This window comes from Pseudophryne corroboree, chromosome 1 (assembly GCF_028390025.1).
Source record: "Pseudophryne corroboree isolate aPseCor3 chromosome 1, aPseCor3.hap2, whole genome shotgun sequence".
NCBI lineage: Eukaryota > Metazoa > Chordata > Amphibia > Anura > Myobatrachidae > Pseudophryne > Pseudophryne corroboree.
The window spans coordinates 112,819,916-112,840,723 of record NC_086444.1 but is presented as its reverse complement, the minus strand read 5'-3'; the positions used below and the strand labels follow the sequence as shown (position 1 = coordinate 112,840,723).

The following is a 20,808-nucleotide window of genomic DNA, read 5'->3' as shown; positions in this document are numbered from 1 at the left end:
ACCGCCGCGTCTTGTTTCTTCTTTCTGGCTGGGGGCAGGCAGGGACTAGGGCGACAGGAGTAAAGACTCTGAGGTAATTGAAAGAATTTTAATCACTCAGCATTGAGTTTTCTGTGGAAATAAATATATATATATATATATATATATATATATATATATATATATTGCTCAAAAATGTAAAGGGAACACTAAAATAACACATCCTAGATCTGAATGAATGAAATATTCTTATTAAATACTTTGTTCTTTACATAGTTGAATGTGCTGACAACAAAATCACACAAAAATTATCAATGGAAATCAAATTTATTAACCCACGGAGGTCTGGATTTGGAGTCACACTCAAAATTAAAGTGGAAAAACACACTACAGGTTGATCTAACTTTGATGTAATGTCCTTAAAACAAGTCAAAATGAGGCTCAGTAGTGTGTGTGCCCTCCACGTGCCTGTATGACCTCCCTACAACGCCTGGGCATGCTCCTGATGAGGTGGCGGATGGTCTCCTGAGGGATCTCCTCCCAGACCTGGACTAAATCATCCGCCAACTCCTGGACAGTCTGTGGGGCAACGTGGCGTTGGTGGATGGAGCGAGACATGATGTCCCAGATGTGCTCAATTGGATCCCGGTCTGGGGAACGGGCGGGCCAGTCCATAGCATCAATGCCTTTGTCTTGCAGGAATTGCTGACACACTCCAGCCACATGAGGTCTAGCATTGTCTTGCATTAGGAGGAACCCAGGGCCAACCGCACCGGGGTCTGAGGATCTGATCTAGGTACCTAATGGCAGTCAGGCTACCTCTGGCGAGTACATGGAGGGCTGTGCGGCCCCCCCAGAGAAATGCCACCCCACACCATTACTGACCCACTGCCAAACCGGTCATGCTGGAGGATGTTGCAGGCAGCAGAACGTTCTCCTTGGTGTCTCCAGACTGTCACTTCTGTCACATGTGCTCAGTGAGAACCTGCTTTCATCTGTGAAGAGCACAGGGCGCCAGTGGTGAATTTGCCAATCTTGGTGTTCTCTGGCAAATGCCAAACGTCCTGCACGGTGTTGGGCTGTAAGCACAACCCCCACCTGTGGATGTCGGGCCATCATACCACCCTCATGGAGTCTGTTTCTGATCGTTTGAGTAGACACATGCACATTTGTGGCTTGCTGGAGGTCATTTTGCAGGGCTCTGGCAGTGCTCCTCCTGTTCCTCCTTGCACAAAGGCGGAGGTAGCAGTCCTGCTGCTGGGTTGTTGCCCTCCTACGGCCTCCTCCACGTCTCCTGATGTACTGGCCTGTCTCCTGGTAGCGCCTCCATGCTCTGGACACTACGCTGACAGACACTGCAAACCTTCTTGCCACAGCTCGCATTGATTTCGCCCACTCCACTCAACTGAGACTGCCCTGGTGAAAGTCAGCAATGAATTGCTTTCGGCCAAATCCAGGGGCCACTTCTCTCTGCTCATCCTTCTGGACCTCTCTGCTGCCTTTGATACCGTAGATCATCCTCTTCTCCTCGGCACACTCCAAAACGCTGGCCTCTCTAGCACTGTCCTTGACTGGTTTTCTTCTTACCTCACTAACCGCTCCTTCTCTGTGTCTGCCTCAAGCACCACCTCACACCCTTCCATCCTTCCTGTTGGTGTCCCTCAGGGTTCTGTCCTTGGACCCCTTCTGTTCTCCCTGTATACCTCTTCCCTGGGTGCGCTCATTAACTCATTTGGCCTTCAATACCACCTCTATGCTGATGACACACAACTCTACCTCTCATCTCCTGATCTGTCCCCCTCTGTCCTCTCTCAGGTATCGCGCTGCCTCTCTGCAATCTCCTCCTGGATGTCTGAACGCTCTCTAAAGCTAAACATGGACAAAACGGAACTCATCATCTTCCCCCCATCCAGAGCAACACCCCCGACCAATATCTCCATCATTGTTGACAACACCACCATCTCCCCCGTTCCCCAACTCCGCTGCCTGGGCGTCACTCTTGACTCCTCCCTCTCCTTTGCACCCCACATCCAAGCTCTGGCACAATCCTGTCGTTTCCAGCTACGCAACATTGCTCGTATCAGGCCATATCTCTCCCAGAGTGCAACTAAACTCATCATCCACTCACTGGTCATCTCACGTCTTGACTACTGCAATGTCCTCCTCACTGGCCTCGCTTGCTCCCATCTTGCTCCCCTCCAATCTGTCCTGAACTCCGCAGCTAGGCTTATCTTCCTCTCACGCCGCACCACATCTGCCACTCCCCTTCAACAAAATCTACACTGGCTCCCATTCCCCTACAGAATCCTCTTCAAACTCCTCACCCTTACATACAAAGCCATCTCTATTTCCACTGCTCCCTACATCTCCAACCTCCTTTCCCTTCATACTCCCTCCCGCCCCCTACGGTCGACTAATGACCGTCGCCTCTCCACCGCCCTGGTTACTGCTTCCCATGCACGAGTTCAGGATTTTGCCCGTGCTGCACCCCTTCAGTGGAACGCACTCCCCCGCTCCATTAGACTCTCCCCGACCTTGCAAAGCTTCAAACGGGCACTAAAAACCCACCTATTCATCAAAGCGTACCCTTCTGATGCATAACCCAGAGCTGAAGCCGCGCCTCCACCCCCCCTGCCTCATGCCGTGAACATCTCAGCTTTGCTTGCATACTGCCATCAGGCTACCTCCCACTTGCCTGCACCTCTTGTCATCTGTCTGTCGCCCCTCCCCAATAGATTGTTAGCTCTTCAGAGCAGGGCCCTCTTTCCTCTTGTTATCTAATCCCTCGTCTCAACACATTTCACTCACAGCTCTCCCCTACTCAACGACCATCTTTATCCTGCTAGTAAAGGCTCATCTCCATCTATGACCACCAGCCCCTAGTAGTACGATGATCACTCCCTCAATACTTACATCTTAGCTGTACTATGTCTTGAGAACGTGTGGTGCTCTGTTACCTGTACTCTATTTCTGTTATTTATTTACTGTAATGCAATGTTTTGTCCCCTGTACTGTCCTTTGTACGGCGCTGCGAAACACATGTGGCGCCTTATAAATAAAATGTAATAATAATAATAATAATCCTGGATGAGCTGCACTACCTGAGCCACTTATGTGGGTTGTAACCTCCGTCTCATGCTACCACTAAAGTGAAAGCACCGCCAGCTTTTAAAAGTGACCAAAACATCAGCCAGAAAGCATAGGAGCTGAGAAGTGGGGTGTCTTGCTAATTGCCTATAATTTCCACCTATTGTCTATTCTATTTGCACAACAGCATGTGAAATTGATTGTCAATCAGTGTTGCTTCCTAAGTGGACAGTTTGATTTCACAGAAGTGTGATTGACTTGGAGTTACATTGTGTTGTTTAAGTATTCCCTTTATTTTTTTGAGCAGTGTGTATATATATATATATATATATATATATATATACCAAGAATATGGGCACAAGCGACCAATGGTGTCTATAGTAAAGGAACGTAAAAAGATTTTTTTATATATAAAAAGAAAAGGCATATTTATTTTACACGATTAAAAAACAATAATATATTTTAGTTTAAGAAAAAATGCTCAAGCATAAGAATTCATATAAAATGGACAAAATTATGATTAAAAAAGAAGAAAAAATCTAAAAGTACAAGGTACACATTGGTTTGTAGTATACATATGTGTAAAAAAGTGCTTATCTTAGGTACAGGAGGTTGGTCTGGGAAAGATCATGGAATGCCCCAGACCAACCTCCTGTACCTAAGATAAGCACTTTTTTACACATATACTACAAACCAATGTGTACCTTGTACTTTTATATTTTTTCTTCTTTTTTAATCATAATTTTGTCCATTTTATATGAATTCTTATGCTTGAGCATTTTTTCTTAAACTAAAGTATATTATTGTTTTTTAATCGTGTAAAATAAATATGCCTTTTCTTTTTATATATAAAAAATCTTTTTACGTTCCTTTACTATAGACACCATTGGTCGCTTGTGCCCATATTCTTGGTTTCTATAACACTTTTTACAGCAGCTTACCACTGCTGTTTTTATTTAGGGGCCTGCTGACACCCTTTGTACCAAGGAAGTGTATTTTTGGACATACATTGTACATATTTGTGAAGGTTAACTTACCACAAGTGGCGCTATTTTTTCTTTTTATTGCAAATATATATATGTGTGTGTGTGTGTTTTTGTATGTGTGTGTGCAAGCAGATTGGCGGCACTCAGAGACTGTTGTTAGCTGAAAAAACGTGCTTTAATTTTCAACGTTTCGGGCCTCTGCCCGTCGTCAGGAAATAGCAAACATAATATGTAACAAAAAGTGAACATATATACATACCCAGACAAACACTAAATTTCCTGATCAGATGCAGGTGAGTGTGCGCTCCGGGCGCCGACCTCCACGAGTCCCGCCGCATCGTTACTAGCACGTCCCCGTGATGTCGTCATTCAGGAGCGTCCACTCCCCGCGGCCAATCAGTTTGGTGTGACGTCCCGTTGCCCCGGCAGCAACGCTTATACACATATCTAGAAAGTTAAAACAATTTAAAAACAGGAAACATTACTTGTAATATTAGCAGTAATGGCTGATATATGTATATAACATATCTCTTTGTTAACTAATGATAGAAAAATAGTACATTACTAATACTTTTCTTAATGGACTATTATTGCAGGTAAGTAGAACTATAGGAAACATTGTAGTCCCAAGGAGTCATTCAAACCCCTTGGTGACATGGTTGCCAAAATTTGGATCCATTTACTTTCCAATTGCAGTAATTGCTTCTTCCTATTGCCCCCTCTAATATTGATCGGAACATGATCAATTAACTTTGTCCTGATGCTGGCAATGTTATGTCTAGCAACAGCACAATGGCGTGCCACTGGCTGTTCGCTGGTACCTGATTCCAAGGCGGCTCTGATGGCCGACCTGTGGCCCGCCATCCTGTCCCTAAATTGTCTTTCTGTCTTGCCCACGTAGCTTAAGCCACATGGGCAAGACAGAACATAGATGACAAATCTAGTGGTGCAGGTAAGGGCATGCCTGATCTTATATTTTCCCCCCCGAGTATGGATGTGTTATGGTGTCACCTGGTATTAGGGATCTGCAAGTGGTGCAGCCCAAGCATCTGTGTCACCCTGCTTTTTGACTGAGAAAGTGTGTGGCTGCTGTTTGTTTTTTCAGTTTCATGATGTCCCTTTTCACAAGAAGATCTCCAAGGTTGCGACCACGAGTGTAGCATGGGAGCAACCTGGTCTCCATCAATGCTGGTAAATTTTTGTCAGTGTTGATAATAGGCCAAAATATTTTGGCTAATTGCTTGGTAATTTTGCTCTTGGTGTTAAATCTATTGACCCAAGGTAGCACCTGTGTGTTATTAGTCGAAACTCTATTAGAGTGAAGGGTGTCATATCTAGAGATACTGGAGACCCTGTCCCTGATTTTCTCCAATAATCTACGTGGATATCCTCTTTCTTGGAATTTATGAACCATATCTTCCAAGGCCACCTCTGTTTGCCTCGGATCACTGGTAATCCTTCGGACTCTCAACATCTGCGAGTAGGGTAAACCCTCCCGCAGAGGTTGTGGATGAAAACTGTCATGTTTAAGGATGGTGTTTCTATCCGTTTCTTTTATATAGATGGTAGTATTTATACCTGTAGGGGTCAAAGTGATGTTGACATCTAGAAAGTGTATTGATACTGAGGAAATAGTGTACGTTAATTGTACCTCATGTCCAGTAGAATTGTGTTGACCTAATAAATTGATCAAGGATCTCTCACTTCCTGTCCAGAAAATTAATAGATCATCTATGTATCTCAGGTATAAGCTGAGATACCCTTGCTGATGAAATAAATGTTTTTCTACCATGATCATGTAGGCATTAGCGTACGATGGGGCCACATTGGACCCCATCGCACAGCCGGATACTTGAAGATAAAAATTAGTATCATAAAAGAAATAATTCTTAGTCAACACCATATGTAATAGTTGCATGAAAAATTCCACAGGTGGACCTGTGTATTGTGTATTCCCAGTCAACAGCATCTCAACAGCCTGTAAACCCTTGCTGTGCTGGATACAGGTATACAGGCTGCTGACATCTACACTACATAGCAGTGTACCTGTAGGCAAAGATCCCAAATTTTCCAATTTTTGTCAGCAACTCTGTGGTATCTTTAAGATAGGAATCTGCCTTCTGTACAAAAGGGTTGAGCAGGCTATCCAGGTAAACTGCTATTGGCTGAAAGAGAGAACCCCTGGCAGATATGATAGGTCTGCCAGCGGGTTTCTCCAGCCATTTAAGTATCTTAAGGACCGTATAAAAAGCTGGCGTTACTGGGTACTGGACAGTCAGAGCCTGCCTTAATGCATTATTAATGTACCCCTTACAAACTGCTGTATTCAAAATACTATCTAATTCTAGTTTGTACTCAGTTGTAGGGTCACTGGATAGAAGGGCATATGTACTAGTATCAGACAACGGTCGAAGACATTCACAATCATAGTCCTCAAGTGACTGGACTCCCACGGCACCTCCCTTATCGGCCGCACTAATGATAATGTCAGTGCGTGCACTCAGGGTTTTGATGGTACCATGTTCTGCCTCTGTAAGGTTATTACGATAAGGAATTCCACTTGTTGCCTGTGTATCAAATTGGTCCATCAGTCTAGTAAAAGTCTTGATAGAAGGACTGTTGCTGATAGGATCAAATTGTGACCTGGGTTGTAATTTTCTTAATTTAGCTGGTACAGTGGTCTTAAGTTCTTGATCTTTGGCCGCTTGGGAATCCTTAAAGTGTTCCTTTAATCGGAGGGATCGGTTTAATCTATAAGTGTAAATTTTCCACTGGAATTTGTCAAACCTCGTGGTGGGGACAAAAGAAAGGCCTTTGGCAAGGATGGACGTCTCTTGTGGCGATAAGGGGGTAGGTGAGAGGTTAAATACCTCGCTTTTTTTTTTCTTTGGCGGCTTGCTTTTTGTGTTGCCTCTCATTTTGGTGCCCCCGCCGCTTACTTTTGTAACTGGATCCTTGAAGGCTGCCCGTGTGGTAACCCCTAGAGGGTGATCCGATGTGGATGACGTCTGGGATTGCAGCTCAGATTCACTTGCTGAGGTGCTTGTGTCATTGCGTGTTGGTTTATCCCTATAATGACATCTATAACGAGCTGGTGGTTTGTTGCGTTTTGTATTGTTGGTGGAGTTTAGCCAGGAGTATACTTGATGTTTTTGATAATCTTGCTGAACTTTTTTGTATTTCTCCTTTTTGAACTTAATTAAGTCTCGTTTGTATTGATCCACCTGGGCAGTTAGTAGGCCAATTATCTTCTATCTCACGATCCAGTTGTTCTTTGTGTTGTGATTCAAAGGTTAATATTTTGTCTTTAGTAATATTTAATTATCTGGTGTACTCTTCGATAACCGCTAACATCAGATCCATCGAACACTTGTTCAAGATGGAGATCCACTTGCGACAAAATGGTACTGAGTATCTGCCAATAGTTGGCATATTGCGAATCCTAAAACCCCTAGGGATAAGTTTATCACGATAATATTCTGATAAGGTGCTGCCGTGATAGTAAAAATCTATTTCACGTTTCTTAAGATGAAAGAGTTCCTTAAACAAGAATTATATAAACCAAGCAATTCCTGGCGCTGTGATTCCACAGATGTGGAAGCTGCTCTTTCAGGGGCAATTGGTTATTTGTCCCTAAAATCAAAACTAAAAAATGCAAACGAAAGAGCGCTATTCACATCCAAAGTGGATTTTATTTTATAATACCAAAATATAGCAAATTTACATGCCGGCCGGCAATGCATATACATATATTAAAAATGACAATGTAGCTACATAAAATCCTAAAAAACAAATAAATGACTGATTATATTCAAAGCAATCCTTAACACATGCATGTTTAAGAATAGCCGTCCCACTGATTTATTTATATCTCCTTATTCCTCAGATATCCAGAATTATTGTTATGCTTCCAATCAGCCGGATATTCTGTGGATGCCTTATGTCCAACAATAAAACAATTATATTCTCATGCGCTGCTCACTCTCTCCCCAGCCTCATGCTAAAACGTGCTTATGTCCATGTATCCGTTTAAACTGATTAATGTAGCATGTATTAATCATATATAAAGTGCATCCTTGTTCACAGCTGGTTCATGATTTAAAGTGATTAGTGCAGAGGTATTTCTTGTGACCAAAAAGTGGGCATACCATGCATATACTTAGGTTTGTTCACAATGCAGGTATGATTCCTCCTGGCTAATTAACCGTGATTAGCTTTATATATGGTAGATACAACCTTGCGCTTTGTCCACGGAAAACGTGCTTTGCCCTTCCGGCCGGTGCTCGTATTCTCGGCCTTATCTGGAGTCCGTGGGCAGATGTATCATCCAGCGCTCCCCTCCTCAAGGGTGAAATACAGCCGGCCAGCTGATAACTTTTCCGTCTGCTGTAGTCTGTAGGACACTGAGGAAGCCGCCGATGCTTGGTAGTAGGCGGGGAAACGCGTCTGTCAGTACCTCCGTTGTAAATCACAGACTACAGCAGACGGAAAAGTTATCAGCTGGCCGGCTGTATTTCACCCTTGAGGAGGGGAGCGCTGGATGATACATCTGCCCACGGACTCCAGATAAGGCCGAGAATACGAGCACCGGCCGGGAGGGCAAAGCACGTTTTCCGTGGACAAAGCGCAAGGTTGTATCTACCATATATAAAGCTAATCACGGTTAATTAGCCAGGAGGAATCATACCTGCATTGTGAACAAACCTAAGTATATGCATGGTATACCCACTTTTTGGTTACAAGAAATACCTCTGCACTAATCACTTTAAATCATGAACCAGCTGTGAACAAGGATGCACTTTATATATGATTAATACATGCTACATTAATCAGTTTAAACGGATACATGGACATAAGCACGTTTTAGCATGAGGCTGGGGAGAGAGTGAGCAGCGCATGTGAATATAATTGCTTTATTGTTGGACATAAGGCATCCACAGAATATCCGGCTGATTGGAAGCATAACAATAATTCTGGATATCTGAGGAATAAGGAGATATAAATAAATCAGTGGGACGGCTATTCTTAAACATGCATGTGTAAAGGATTGCTTTGAATATAATCAGTCATTTATTTGTTTTTTAGGATTTTATGTAGCTACATTGTCATTTTTAATATATGTATATGCATTGCCGGCCGGCATGTAAATTTGCTATATTTTGGTATTATAAAATAAAATCCACTTTGGATGTGAATAGCGCTCTTTCGTTTGCATTTTTTAGTTCCTTAAACAGATCATCCGTGGTTTGACTGCTGGTATCTTCAGTGAATTTGTCTTTTTATAAAATAGCATCAGCGTCTGAATCAGTATAGCTATACTGTTCTTGAGTGTCCATCTCCATAAGATTTTGAGCCATGTCCTTAGGTTCCACTGTGCCCGTGGCCATAATGTGAACTGCTCAATATACTGAAAAGTTCCTGTAATGTGGCTCAAGTCCACAAAAAAACGTATTTCTATGTTTATATGTCGTTTATGGCACCGTGGCTAGTTGCTTATTGCAACTGAGTGCTGGCTGTGTTGGCTTTGTATATATGTGTGTGTGTATATATGTATGTATGTGTGTGTATATATATATATATATATATATATATATATATATTATAGAGAGAGAGAGAGATATTTCTCCAAGGGTGGATAATGAAAGGCACTCCAGAGGCAAATATAAGTGACATATATACAGGTTGAGTATCCCATATCCAAATATACCGAAATACGGATTTTTTTGAGTGAGCGTGATATAGAAAAACATTGTTTTCTGTTGGCTCAATGTACACAAACTTTGTTTAATACAAAAAGTTATTAAAAATATTGTATTAAATGACCTTCAGGCTGTGTGTATAAGGTGTATATAAAACATAAATGCATTCTGTGCTTAGATTTAGGTCCCATCGCCATGATATCTCATTATGGTATGCAATTATTCCAAAATACAGAAAAAATCCGATATCCAAAATACTTCTGGTCCCAAGTATTTTGGATAAGGGATACTCAACCTGTATATTGTATTTTTATATATATTTATATATATATATATATATATATATATATATAAATACATCTATCTATCCCTGGAGGGAGTGAATAGATAGTGTAGCGCGCCACCGTGCTCACAGCGTGGCGAGCGCAGCAAGCCCGCAAGGGGCTCTCTTGCGCTTACCCGGCTGCCAGCGCTCAGGATCCCGGCTTCGGTATGCTGGGCGCCGGGATCCCAAGCGTCTGTATAACATAGTACACCCAAAAAATGTTGGGAACCACTGATCTAGAGAATAGGAACCAACTCTTGAGTGCTTTATATGCAAGCCATTTTTCAGTCATTTGGGACGGAGTGGGTAAAGAGAGCAACATGACAACAGGAAACCACCTACACCACAAATTTCTGCCTGACATTCCTTACGTTCTAGTCCTACAATTAGTTCTGGCCTTTCCTATGCAAATGTGGTGTTTTTGTTTGTTTGCTTTTTAATCATTTTTGGTTTGTTTTCTTTTGGGGTTGGAGGGTGAGTTGTGCGACAGGGAGTTTAAGTGCCTTAGTTGTACACTGATACACTGAATGTGATTTTTATTATAGCCTTATGTTTTTTGTCAATGAAGGCTCTTTTAGGTGGCAAACTGACCTGATGGCTAGAGATAACTTTACCTCTTTCTAATGATTCTGATGCAGACTGCAGGCTTCCCATGACTACATGGTGAGGTCTCTGTTATGGATTAACCTGCTGCTTTCTGTTAATATGTCATCGGACTGCCGGTCAAACAGAGACTTTGATTCAGTCTGTTTGTTTAGTTGTACTGGGGGCACACACTGGTTTACATTTAAAAATGTCAGGTTGACTATCATTCAGTAAAAATGGCTGCATTTGGTTTTTCTTGTTTTGAGATGACAGTGACAGTAATGAGTAAATGCATTTCGTGTAATCCAGTCCGAAGTTTAGTTGAAATGAAACCGATCATTTTAATATTCTTCCTGTTGCTGACGTTCGCTGTTTATCATCTGATATTTAGGTATCCTTGCATCATTGGTTATTCAGTTCACTGTGATGTGTCGTTTATTATATAGCTGAGAAATGCAAATCTTCCTGCAAACCTTAACCACTTGCCTGGCATGGTCGCATCAGATGCACCTGATGCGACCATGCCAGCAAGTGCTTTATCTGATCTGGTCGCACAGGATGCGACCAGTCAGATACACACTGTTTGCAGCTGCAGGGAAGAGAAACTTCCCTCCATTGCTGCCCCAGTGTTTACCGTGCTGCCGTTTACTGCTGATCGGTCAGCACAGCAGGATCCCCCCCCCCCAGCGGCTGCAGACAAAAGCAGCCATAGGAGAAGAGCAAATTAGCCCCTCCTGTGTACCTGGTGGCTGCCCCGGGAGTTAAATGGAAAGTCGCAATGTTTTCGATGGTCGCATTGTTACGATTTTTTGTGAGAATTTTTTTTTTTTTTTTCAAAATATTATTTAAAAAAAAGTATTTATTTTTTTTATACTAAAATCATTTTGGATAACATTAAATACATAATTTCTGAGCGTTTTTTGTGAAAAAATGTTGTCATTTAAGTAGCGCCTTTACCTGATCTTTCCATAGGCACTGCTGCGATCTGTTTGACAGCCCACAATGACTGTACAGTATATGTACCAGAGCAACGGGGAAAAAACGTTGGAAATATTACATATTTAATTAGTTGTGTACAAAATGAAACATTGCAATATAGATGTGTCCTCATACATGTATCCTCGATATACGCCACACAGCGGGAGATTCCTGGCGCGAGTGAACACTGCTAGCGCTGGGTGTTTGTTTGTTTGTTTTTTTAACGAAAATACATCTTACATGCAAAACACGATGTGAATAAAGGCCCATACACATTAGACGATGTCGCTCTGTGAGCGACATCGTCTAACGTCTCCCCCTTCCGGGCCGGCCGGTCGGCGGACGCCTGTACGCACTGAGCGATATGACCGCTCATATCGCTCAGTGACGTCACGCCGCCACCAGCCCTGCATGAAGGTCGTGAACGACAGTCCACATCCTTCATGCATGCCCTACCGACAGCGACGATCGTTGCCGACCCGCGGGGCCGCGCATCGGTCGTCGCTGGCGGCATACACACTTAACGATAAAATGAGCGACGTCGCTCAAGGAGGGGGAAAATGAGCGACGTCGCTCATTATATCGTTAAGTGTGTATGGACTTTAAGACACACCAGGAGACTGTGTTGATCAATTTGATTTATGACACTTGTATATTGTATGTTAGTCTGTATACGGAGATAAACTAAACTTGTACTGGAAAAAGTTACGGCTGCTGCATTGTAGCACTTTGTACACAGATTCAGAGATTCAGTCGCACGCAGTGTACAAGTGTTCCATGTCAAATTAATCAGTAGAGTCTCCTCGTGCGTCCATTTAAAATCCTGTTGCATCTAAGACATATTTTCAGCAAAAAGGCGCCCGGCGCTAGCAGAGTCTCACGAGACCTGGCGGGCCAAGAGGGGCTGTTTGGTACAACTGCGGCGATGATGTATGAGAGAATCCATCTGTAGTTTATGTTCATCATATCCCACTGCGTCAGCTTCACAGTATAATTCTACAAACAGAATGACATGCGACATTTGTCTCCAGTGATTGTATTCGCCAACGCATTGAGATTTTTTTTCTTAAATTAGAGGAAAAACTGTATAATTTTAAAATGGTCCCCTAATGTGGCAATAAAGGGACAGGGGATTGCAGACAATCCGTGTTACACTTCCCACCTGTTTAATGCTACCACTGTACACCTCCACACCTGTGTTTTGTAGGCAATAATGTGGCTGCATGTCTGCTCCCAGATTGGATGTGTGCAGTCAGACTCCACAGTGTGATACATTTCTTGGGGGATATATGGACTATAAACTGTTATTTTTGGGGGGTGGTTTTGTTCAAGTGGTAAATTTTCTTGTATCCGACTTTAATTATGCAGTTTAATGTATACAGACACACAGTAGACAGCCATAAACACTGCTGGATTTAGAACCATTGCAGCATTCATTCTTGCAGGCCCTAGGTGCACCTGTTCTTAAAAATCGTGCTTATTTATTGCTATCCACTTTAGCCAACAAGCTGTTCTTAGTTAACAAGCGTCTTTGCTTTGTCAGCCCGCAGGGTGTTTTGTAGACATTTTTTTTTTTCCATACAAAAGCACGAATGTCATCTGAATACGCCAGTCTAGACGTTATTGCAGGGGACTTTAGCAGAATGTGGGTCATAGCAGGCCGTGGAATCCCTCTCTGCATTATACACACTACACTAGATTTGCTTCCATTAATGCGTTAATATTGAGTTATCTCAATAGACTGCAGTTATGTTCACTGGTACGATGGGAAATAGTCACTACGGTGTATTTCTGGTTAATAAAAGCAAAATGGCGTCATGATCTGCATTTTTTTTTAATTCGTCCCAAAATGCATAATTGATTACAAAGCATATTGAACTTTGCCGTGTTTCTTAGTACACACGTAGAGATGTGTCCCAGAGATGTGTGCTGAGCGATTATTCCGCACACAGCGCAATGTGTGCTGAGCGAGGGGGAAAAAAACAAACGCCGACTTCACCCAGCGATGAAGTGAGCGATCTGGTATGCATGCAGGCCAATCTAGAGTCCACGATAGTGATGCGCGGCCCTATCACTATGGGGTATGCACATGGAGCGATGAGTGCTTAATTTCTAAGCAATTTGGTCATATTGCTTAGAATTTAAGCACACATCTCTACGTGTGTACCCCCCCCCCCCCCCCCCTTACGACTTTGGACCCTATATGAGTTGCAGAATCTGCAACTGCTTTTATAGCATGCTGAGGGCCACCCAACGCAGGACAAGCCCGCCCAGCAAGCTAATCGGAGGCCAGCGATGCAATCGTAAAACAATTGCGACCACAGGTCAGGAATTAAGGATGACCCCCTGCAGACGCAGCATGGCTGCGTATGCAGGCGGTCCACCGCCAACTTTCTCATCAGATCGGCTGCGTGTGACGTTACACAGCTGCCCCGGAAATGGTCCATTGCCGCCCACCGCTGTCACTTAAAGTCTGATTACATCACTCCGGGATGCGATTGCACTTTGCTAGGTTGTGCATGCGCTGTGCGAACACAGTGCATGCGCAGAAGTCTGACAATCTCCGAGCTGTAATGAGGGTAATCCAAGATGAATGAGGGCCTCTGTCCCATATCCCAAATCACTGACTTAATTAACTTATAGACTAACTTTTTTGAGGCCATAAAACACTGTGATACATAACCGGTTCCAGAATAACGTTGATCCTGAAAAGTAACAATTTCTCACCTCTTGAAATCCCGTTTCATTTTATTTTGTTAAAAGTCAATTCAGAGGCGTCCGTATCAGCCACCTCACATCTATAACGGTTTATACTCTCAACGTCTTCTGATACTTATCCCATGGAGCTGCTATATACCATGGCAGCTCCAAATTGGATGACATTTAATTGGAAATAAAAGAAAAAAAATGAATCGGGGGAAATGGACTGATGCACAGTAGCAGGAGCTGATTGATTTGCGTTTTGTGATGGCATTTTAGATTTCTGTTTAGACCATAAGAAGCAAGCAACATTCTCCTGCTTTATCGGGTGAAGAAATGTTTTCTTATTGTCTCATAAGTCCAGTAACTTGCCTGGCTATTAGAATTGTATTTGGCAAACAAGAGATAGCAATAGATGTTACACTTCCCCACAAATCAGAGGTTGAAGTGTAATGGTGTGTACACACGGTGAGATCTTTGCTATGCCCGATTTTCACTTTGCGATATCCCCAGAATTCCCCGGAGCCTAGCACCACCGATTTTGACTAACTTTTCTTGAGATATGGACTATGTGTGCTTACGATTTTGGCTAATGTGAGATTTTGGCTTATGTGAGATTTAATTGACATGTGAGATGAACTAGATAGAACACCGATCTAGCAAGCATTGACTTGCCTGCACAGTCTATCTTTTCTTGCGATACTGACCTGGCGGGACCGCGCATCGGGATCGCAAGTGGCATAACACCTTGTAATTTGCACTAACTTTTCTTGCGATTTTGACTATGTAGTCAAAATTGAAAGAAAAAATCTCACCGTGTGTACACAGCATAAGTCTGGGTACGTTAACTATGACTTTCAAGGGGATGGGATAGAGGTACAGTATAAATGCCTATGGCAAATTCAGTGGGCGCAAACAAATGGCACATGCGCAGCTCATTGATACGGGAGCAATGAAGAAGTCATACTTTCAGTTTTTCTCCAGTATAATTTGGAATTTATTGATTTCAGAATTTGGTTCGGATTAAATCACATACTACAGTGTGTGTTTGTCCTTTGGTATATCTTGAACACACTAGGGTCAGTCCACATAGAGGCGATGTCGCACCGTGGCATTGGAACACAAGCAATGGCAACCTTCATGCCCCCTGATCTCCGGTCTCACCCCTGCAGTGTTTCATGCAATATAGTTTGTAGCCCCATAAATGTGGATAATATAATGTACTTATTGGATTGCCATACAGTATGTGCTGCTGGTGTGTGCAGTACATTATTATTATTATTATTATTATTATCCATTATTTATATGGCGCCATAAGGGTTCCACAGTGTCTAACAAAGTACAGGTTGAGTATCCCTTATCCAAAATTCAAAATCCCACATTTTTGGGTCCGTGTCTTAGATAATTACATATATATTATGTGTATATATAGATATGTTCTATAGATATATAATATATATAAATATGTGTCATTATATCAGTAGGGGAACCAAAAATGTGGAATTTTGGACTGTATATAAATGATCAAAACAAGAAAACAGCGAATTATACAACGAGACAATGTAGGACAAGTACATGGTATATAAACATATCCGCATCATCCGACATGACAGTGAAATAGCATCAGGGTGGCAGAAACTGAGGGTTAGGTGCCCTTGTAGGGAGTATGGAGTAGATGATAGTATAGTGTTCCCGCAAGGATGCGGGCAGGGCAGTGTGGGGAATCCGAAAAAGGCGTGGTTGGTCAAGGCGCAGCACCACCAACGTCACTACAGGGGGCAGCGCGGTCCTCAGTGCCACAGCTTATCATGAACACTAAGTAAGAGAAGGAAAAGAACATAAGGGGAGAGGGCCCTCCTTCCTCGTGAGAGCTTACATGCTGTACTAAAGGAGAGTTGCAGACAGACAGGATACATGGGCGTGGAACAGAGGGTTAGGATGAGATGAGATTAAAAAGTTGACCTTGAAAGCCCATCTGAAATGTTGTAGAAGTGGAGAGTCTGATGGGGAGAGGTAGAGATTGATAACCACATTGTGGATATCGCTCTTAATTTAATCGACCCCACTGTTTTTTAGTTGTTAAATTCCTAAGAGCACGAAGGAGGATTGGCATTTGTCAGCTTAATATATAAAAAGCTCATTTTTATGACTTAACGTGGAACCAAATTGTATTTTTTTTAAACATCCCTTGTCACAGATAGATATATATATATATATATATATATATATATATCTATCTCAAAGCAGATTATCTTTAATTGCGTTTAGCATGTACATTGCGAGAAAAACCTTCAGGTCGATAGCATGAGCCCAATTTTAGAGAAAAAGAAAAGTCTAGATAAATCTTAGAAATAAGCCACATCATCCCATGAATGGAGCGACCCTACAGACTTCATATTGTTTGTAGACTTTTATATATAAAGTTTAGTTATTTGTTGTACATATGTAATTGTCTGCACAAATTCTCAAGTAGGAAAGTATGCAAACTAGTGCAAAAAAAAAGGGGAATGTTTTCGTAAATGTACCAAAATAAATCCACTTATCCGTATTATTGTTTTTGTTTTGTTTTTTCATTAATTTAAAATGTTGCATGGATAATGTTTCTGCATAATAATTGCTACTGTCTGTAGTCTATTTTACAGTGGAATACTTTATTGTTTTTTGTTTGTTTTTTGCTGTTTTGTTTTGTTCCTCCTTTGGATCCGTTGTACGGCTCTGCTTGACCAAGTTCCTGAACAAATTCACATATATATTTAAGAGTGTTAAAATAAAATAAAACGGAGTGCACCTGGAGCAGATGTCTTTATTTTCAAACAGACCAACTCGATCAACTGGTGCTATTGTAAAAAATGTTACAATGATTACAGTAATGGCTAGATGGAATGAATGATTTCATACCTATTAAAATACCTTATAATGCCCTGCTGAGCCCTTAATTAACAACGTATTGCCTATATATTTACGTGTGCATATTTAATGAAAATAGGAAATACCATTAAAGAAGGAAACTGATTTGAACAAATTGCTCGTGTAACTTTAAAGACCCCCAAAAAAATGGCTGTGGGCTCTGTGAAATTACAATATTAAAGTATTTGCAATATCCCGACCCTGCCAGCACAAACCGTTGCAGAACAGATTGACTTGTTTGACGCAGCGTTCTCACCGCATCGGTAATAAAATGTGTTTTAGGAGGCAGAAAAGGCCTGGCATTTTTTATGACTCTCACTAATAAAAATATTTGTTCATAAAAGTTCAATATGTCTAAAATAAAAGCATAAAATAAGAAATGGTTAGCTTATGCTGGGTTAGGATGTTTGGTCTGAAACCACAGGAAAATGGTGTTAGCAATGCTTTAGAGAGCGATGAATTCACTGACCTCTCTCACTTAAAGAGAACAGCAAAGGGTTATAATAATCTAGAGACCGTCGTTTTATAAAACAAGTTAAGCATTAAGTGCCTTAAAAAAAACTGTATTGTGGTTTCTTAGGGTTACATAAGGTTTCTTCAGACAAGCTTCTCTCCACCACATATCGTATATGACGTTAAATTTTCACTGCGAGTCCAAAAAACTAGCAGCTTTCCAGCCTGGAGGTTTCTTACAAGATTTTGTCAGCAGACATTTAAATTGATTGAATTATGCAAAGTTATGCGTAAACAATCACACACATTGGACTAATGCAATTGAAAGGTGAAGCATTTATACAGAGGAACATTTGCTTGTGTTAATCTGGTTCTTCCATACGTTATAAGTTAGCGTTACTACGGTGCTTATAATATAGTGGTATTGGTGTGTGCACAATTGCTGAGTAATTTCAGTGTGATTGCAGTTTATTGGGGGATATAACGTTCCAGACCGCTTAATGAACAGACTTTATCATTTTACCAAGCTGTCCGCACAAGTTCCAATTCTTCTGTTTAGCCTGACGGACAGGAGAATAGTATTGCATTTGCTTATGATGGTTGTGCTGCTGTGATCTGCATTTGTATAAGGTACCCCCTATAGAAACATTTTTCCCGTAGGAAAAAATCTGTAGACACTGGGCAGAGTGCTGGCAGATTTTAGTTAATTAAAGCACAACAGAGACAAAAGTGTTTGTAATGTTAATTACTTTCACTTTTTAGATGAATAATCAGCTTGCTTCTGAAGTTAGCTATTGGGCTGGGAATATGTCAGCTTGTAAATTGGGATCTTAGGACACAAGAGTTAAATATTAACTCCTTAGTGTTTTCTCGCCTGAAAAAAAGATAATTGACGATTTGTATTGGTGCTTGTATAGTAAATCCATTTCAAGGCACTTACTTCATTTTTACATTTTACACGTGATTCTACAGATGACCTACAGTATGAGAGAGAATAAGCTTTATTCTGTAGTAATGGATAATGGATTGCTTCATTCTGCAGTGAACAGAAATCTTGTGCTAATATTTGTGTTTTCTGTTTTGTTAGGATATTAGCACAGTAACTGGTGTTCCAGAGGAGCAACTCAAAATTAGAAAAGTCCGCATTTACGTTCCCGCCAGGAATGCCATGCAGTCCGGAGTTCAGAACACTAAGAAATGGAGACTGGATTTTGATACTCGGGAGCGATGGGAAAATCCCCTAATGGGCTGGGCATCAACGTAAGTGTCTTAGCAAAAGCACCTGAGATTTGTATGAGGATATAAAACAAATTTTAAATTGCTATGTGCTCCTCAAGCCAAAAACAACTAAAATGTAACAATTTGTTTAGAAAGCATTTGAGTAACTCCACTCCGTTAAATTAATATATATGTATATGTATGTATGTTAAAATAAAACTACAGATGTGTCCTCATATATCTTTGCTGCAGTCACGCCAAACAGCACATCTTGGCATGCCAGGTCGCGTGAGAATCATCTAACGTCGGGCGTCTTTTCGCCCAGTAATGTGTCCTATTCACAACGCAACGGCTGTGATGCACAAGGTGACTGTGCTGATTAATTTGCTATATGACACTTGTATATCTGTGTCTGACTAAAGCTGGGTATACACTTAGCAATATGTCATCCGATCCGGCAGATTGGACCGATATATCGCTCACATCGGTGCATATCGGGCTGTGTGTATGCCTGATATGTGGGTGTCCGCGGTCGCTATCTACATTGTCAGGTTTGATGTGCTGCACATTAAACCTGACGATATCGCTAGCGCTCTCTAGAATGCTAATGAAGGACAGAGCATGATCGGTCCGTCCTTCATTAACATCGTTCCAGTGTGTACGGGCAATCTGGACTGACGGGCATTTGTTCCAAAGTCAGAACAAATGCCCATCGCTCCAGTGTGTACCCAGCATGAGTCTCTGAATCTGTACATGAAGTGCTACAATGTAGCAGCTACAGCTTTTTTCCAAAACAAGTTGTGTTCTACTCCGTATACAGTGTCAGTCGCATCTGGATGCCTGGTAGGAGTGGAAATGTCACCAATTTTTATGTGCCCTTATCTTGGAAATAAAGTTGTGTATTTATGCTTCAAAAGATTTGGGGCCAGATGTAATGAAGTCCGAGTTGGCCGGAGGTGCGGGGTTCCCGGTCATACTCAAACTTTTTTTAAAGCAGCAATCATTTACAAGGCATGGTTTTGCATTGGACATGATTGCCGCTTTAAAAAAAAAGTCAGCGTTTGTGTCAATTCAGGAGTAAATTACACCAGTGTCACAGATCAGAAAGGAGCCCAATTGTATTTTATCTTTCCCACTCTATAGATTGATATTAGCCTTCAAAACGTTACTTAATAATTGTTGTTAACATCAGAAAGGAATGAGTCCTTCCCTAGCTCCAGAACACAGCTGCAGAGCCGTCCTCCTTATTACAGTTCTGCTAAATAGGTCTCCATCTTCTCATTAGCAAGAGTAGAGCAAAAAAAAAAAATTCAAAATGATTAATAGTTAGAAACAAACCTTGCTAGAGCAAATGGTTAGCATGATGCAGAAGATATGCTGTAATTTACAGGCAGTGGTTCACATTAAAAGATAAGCAAGTCCCAGAACTGAAATCTTTCATAGTTTGTCTTGTAGGAGTTTAAACAGGAGGTATAGTTTTTTAAGTGAAAAATAAAGACTTTCCTTCTATCTGGTATGTCTGCCACATGACCTCCCTAATCCATACCACATCCTATGCTACTTATCTGTACGGTGTAATCAGTATGTTACTTTACTTTGCATGGACAACGTATACCTGACTTAGAAGTCCCCTCTGTTAAGCATATGCCTTATTTTCTATGCTGTGTATATTGAAACAAATTGTGAGACATATAGAAATGTTGTTGGTGAAAGAACTTTGTTACAGAAGATTAGCTCTGCAGTTATGTTATTGTTGTGATGTTACTACGTGTTATTAATATGTTATGTTATCAACATCTGATATCTGTGATCAAACCATCTGGGTGATCGTCGGCTAACTCAGTGGTTCCCAAACTTTTTTCAATCACGGCGCCCTAGTGTATCAAGACAT

The 20,808-nt window shown here is 41.6% G+C and overlaps 1 protein-coding gene across 1 annotated transcript in view; it reads left to right on the top strand.

The window, feature by feature from the left end:
- NDUFS4 (NADH:ubiquinone oxidoreductase subunit S4) overlaps positions 1-20,808 on the top strand; it is a 299,270-nt gene that overhangs the window by 259,759 nt on the left and 18,703 nt on the right. Inside the window, exon 3 of the mRNA XM_063962020.1 lies at positions 18,787-18,959. Coding sequence (XP_063818090.1) covers positions 18,787-18,959 — 173 coding nt within the window. The remainder of the gene's footprint in view (positions 1-18,786; positions 18,960-20,808) is intronic.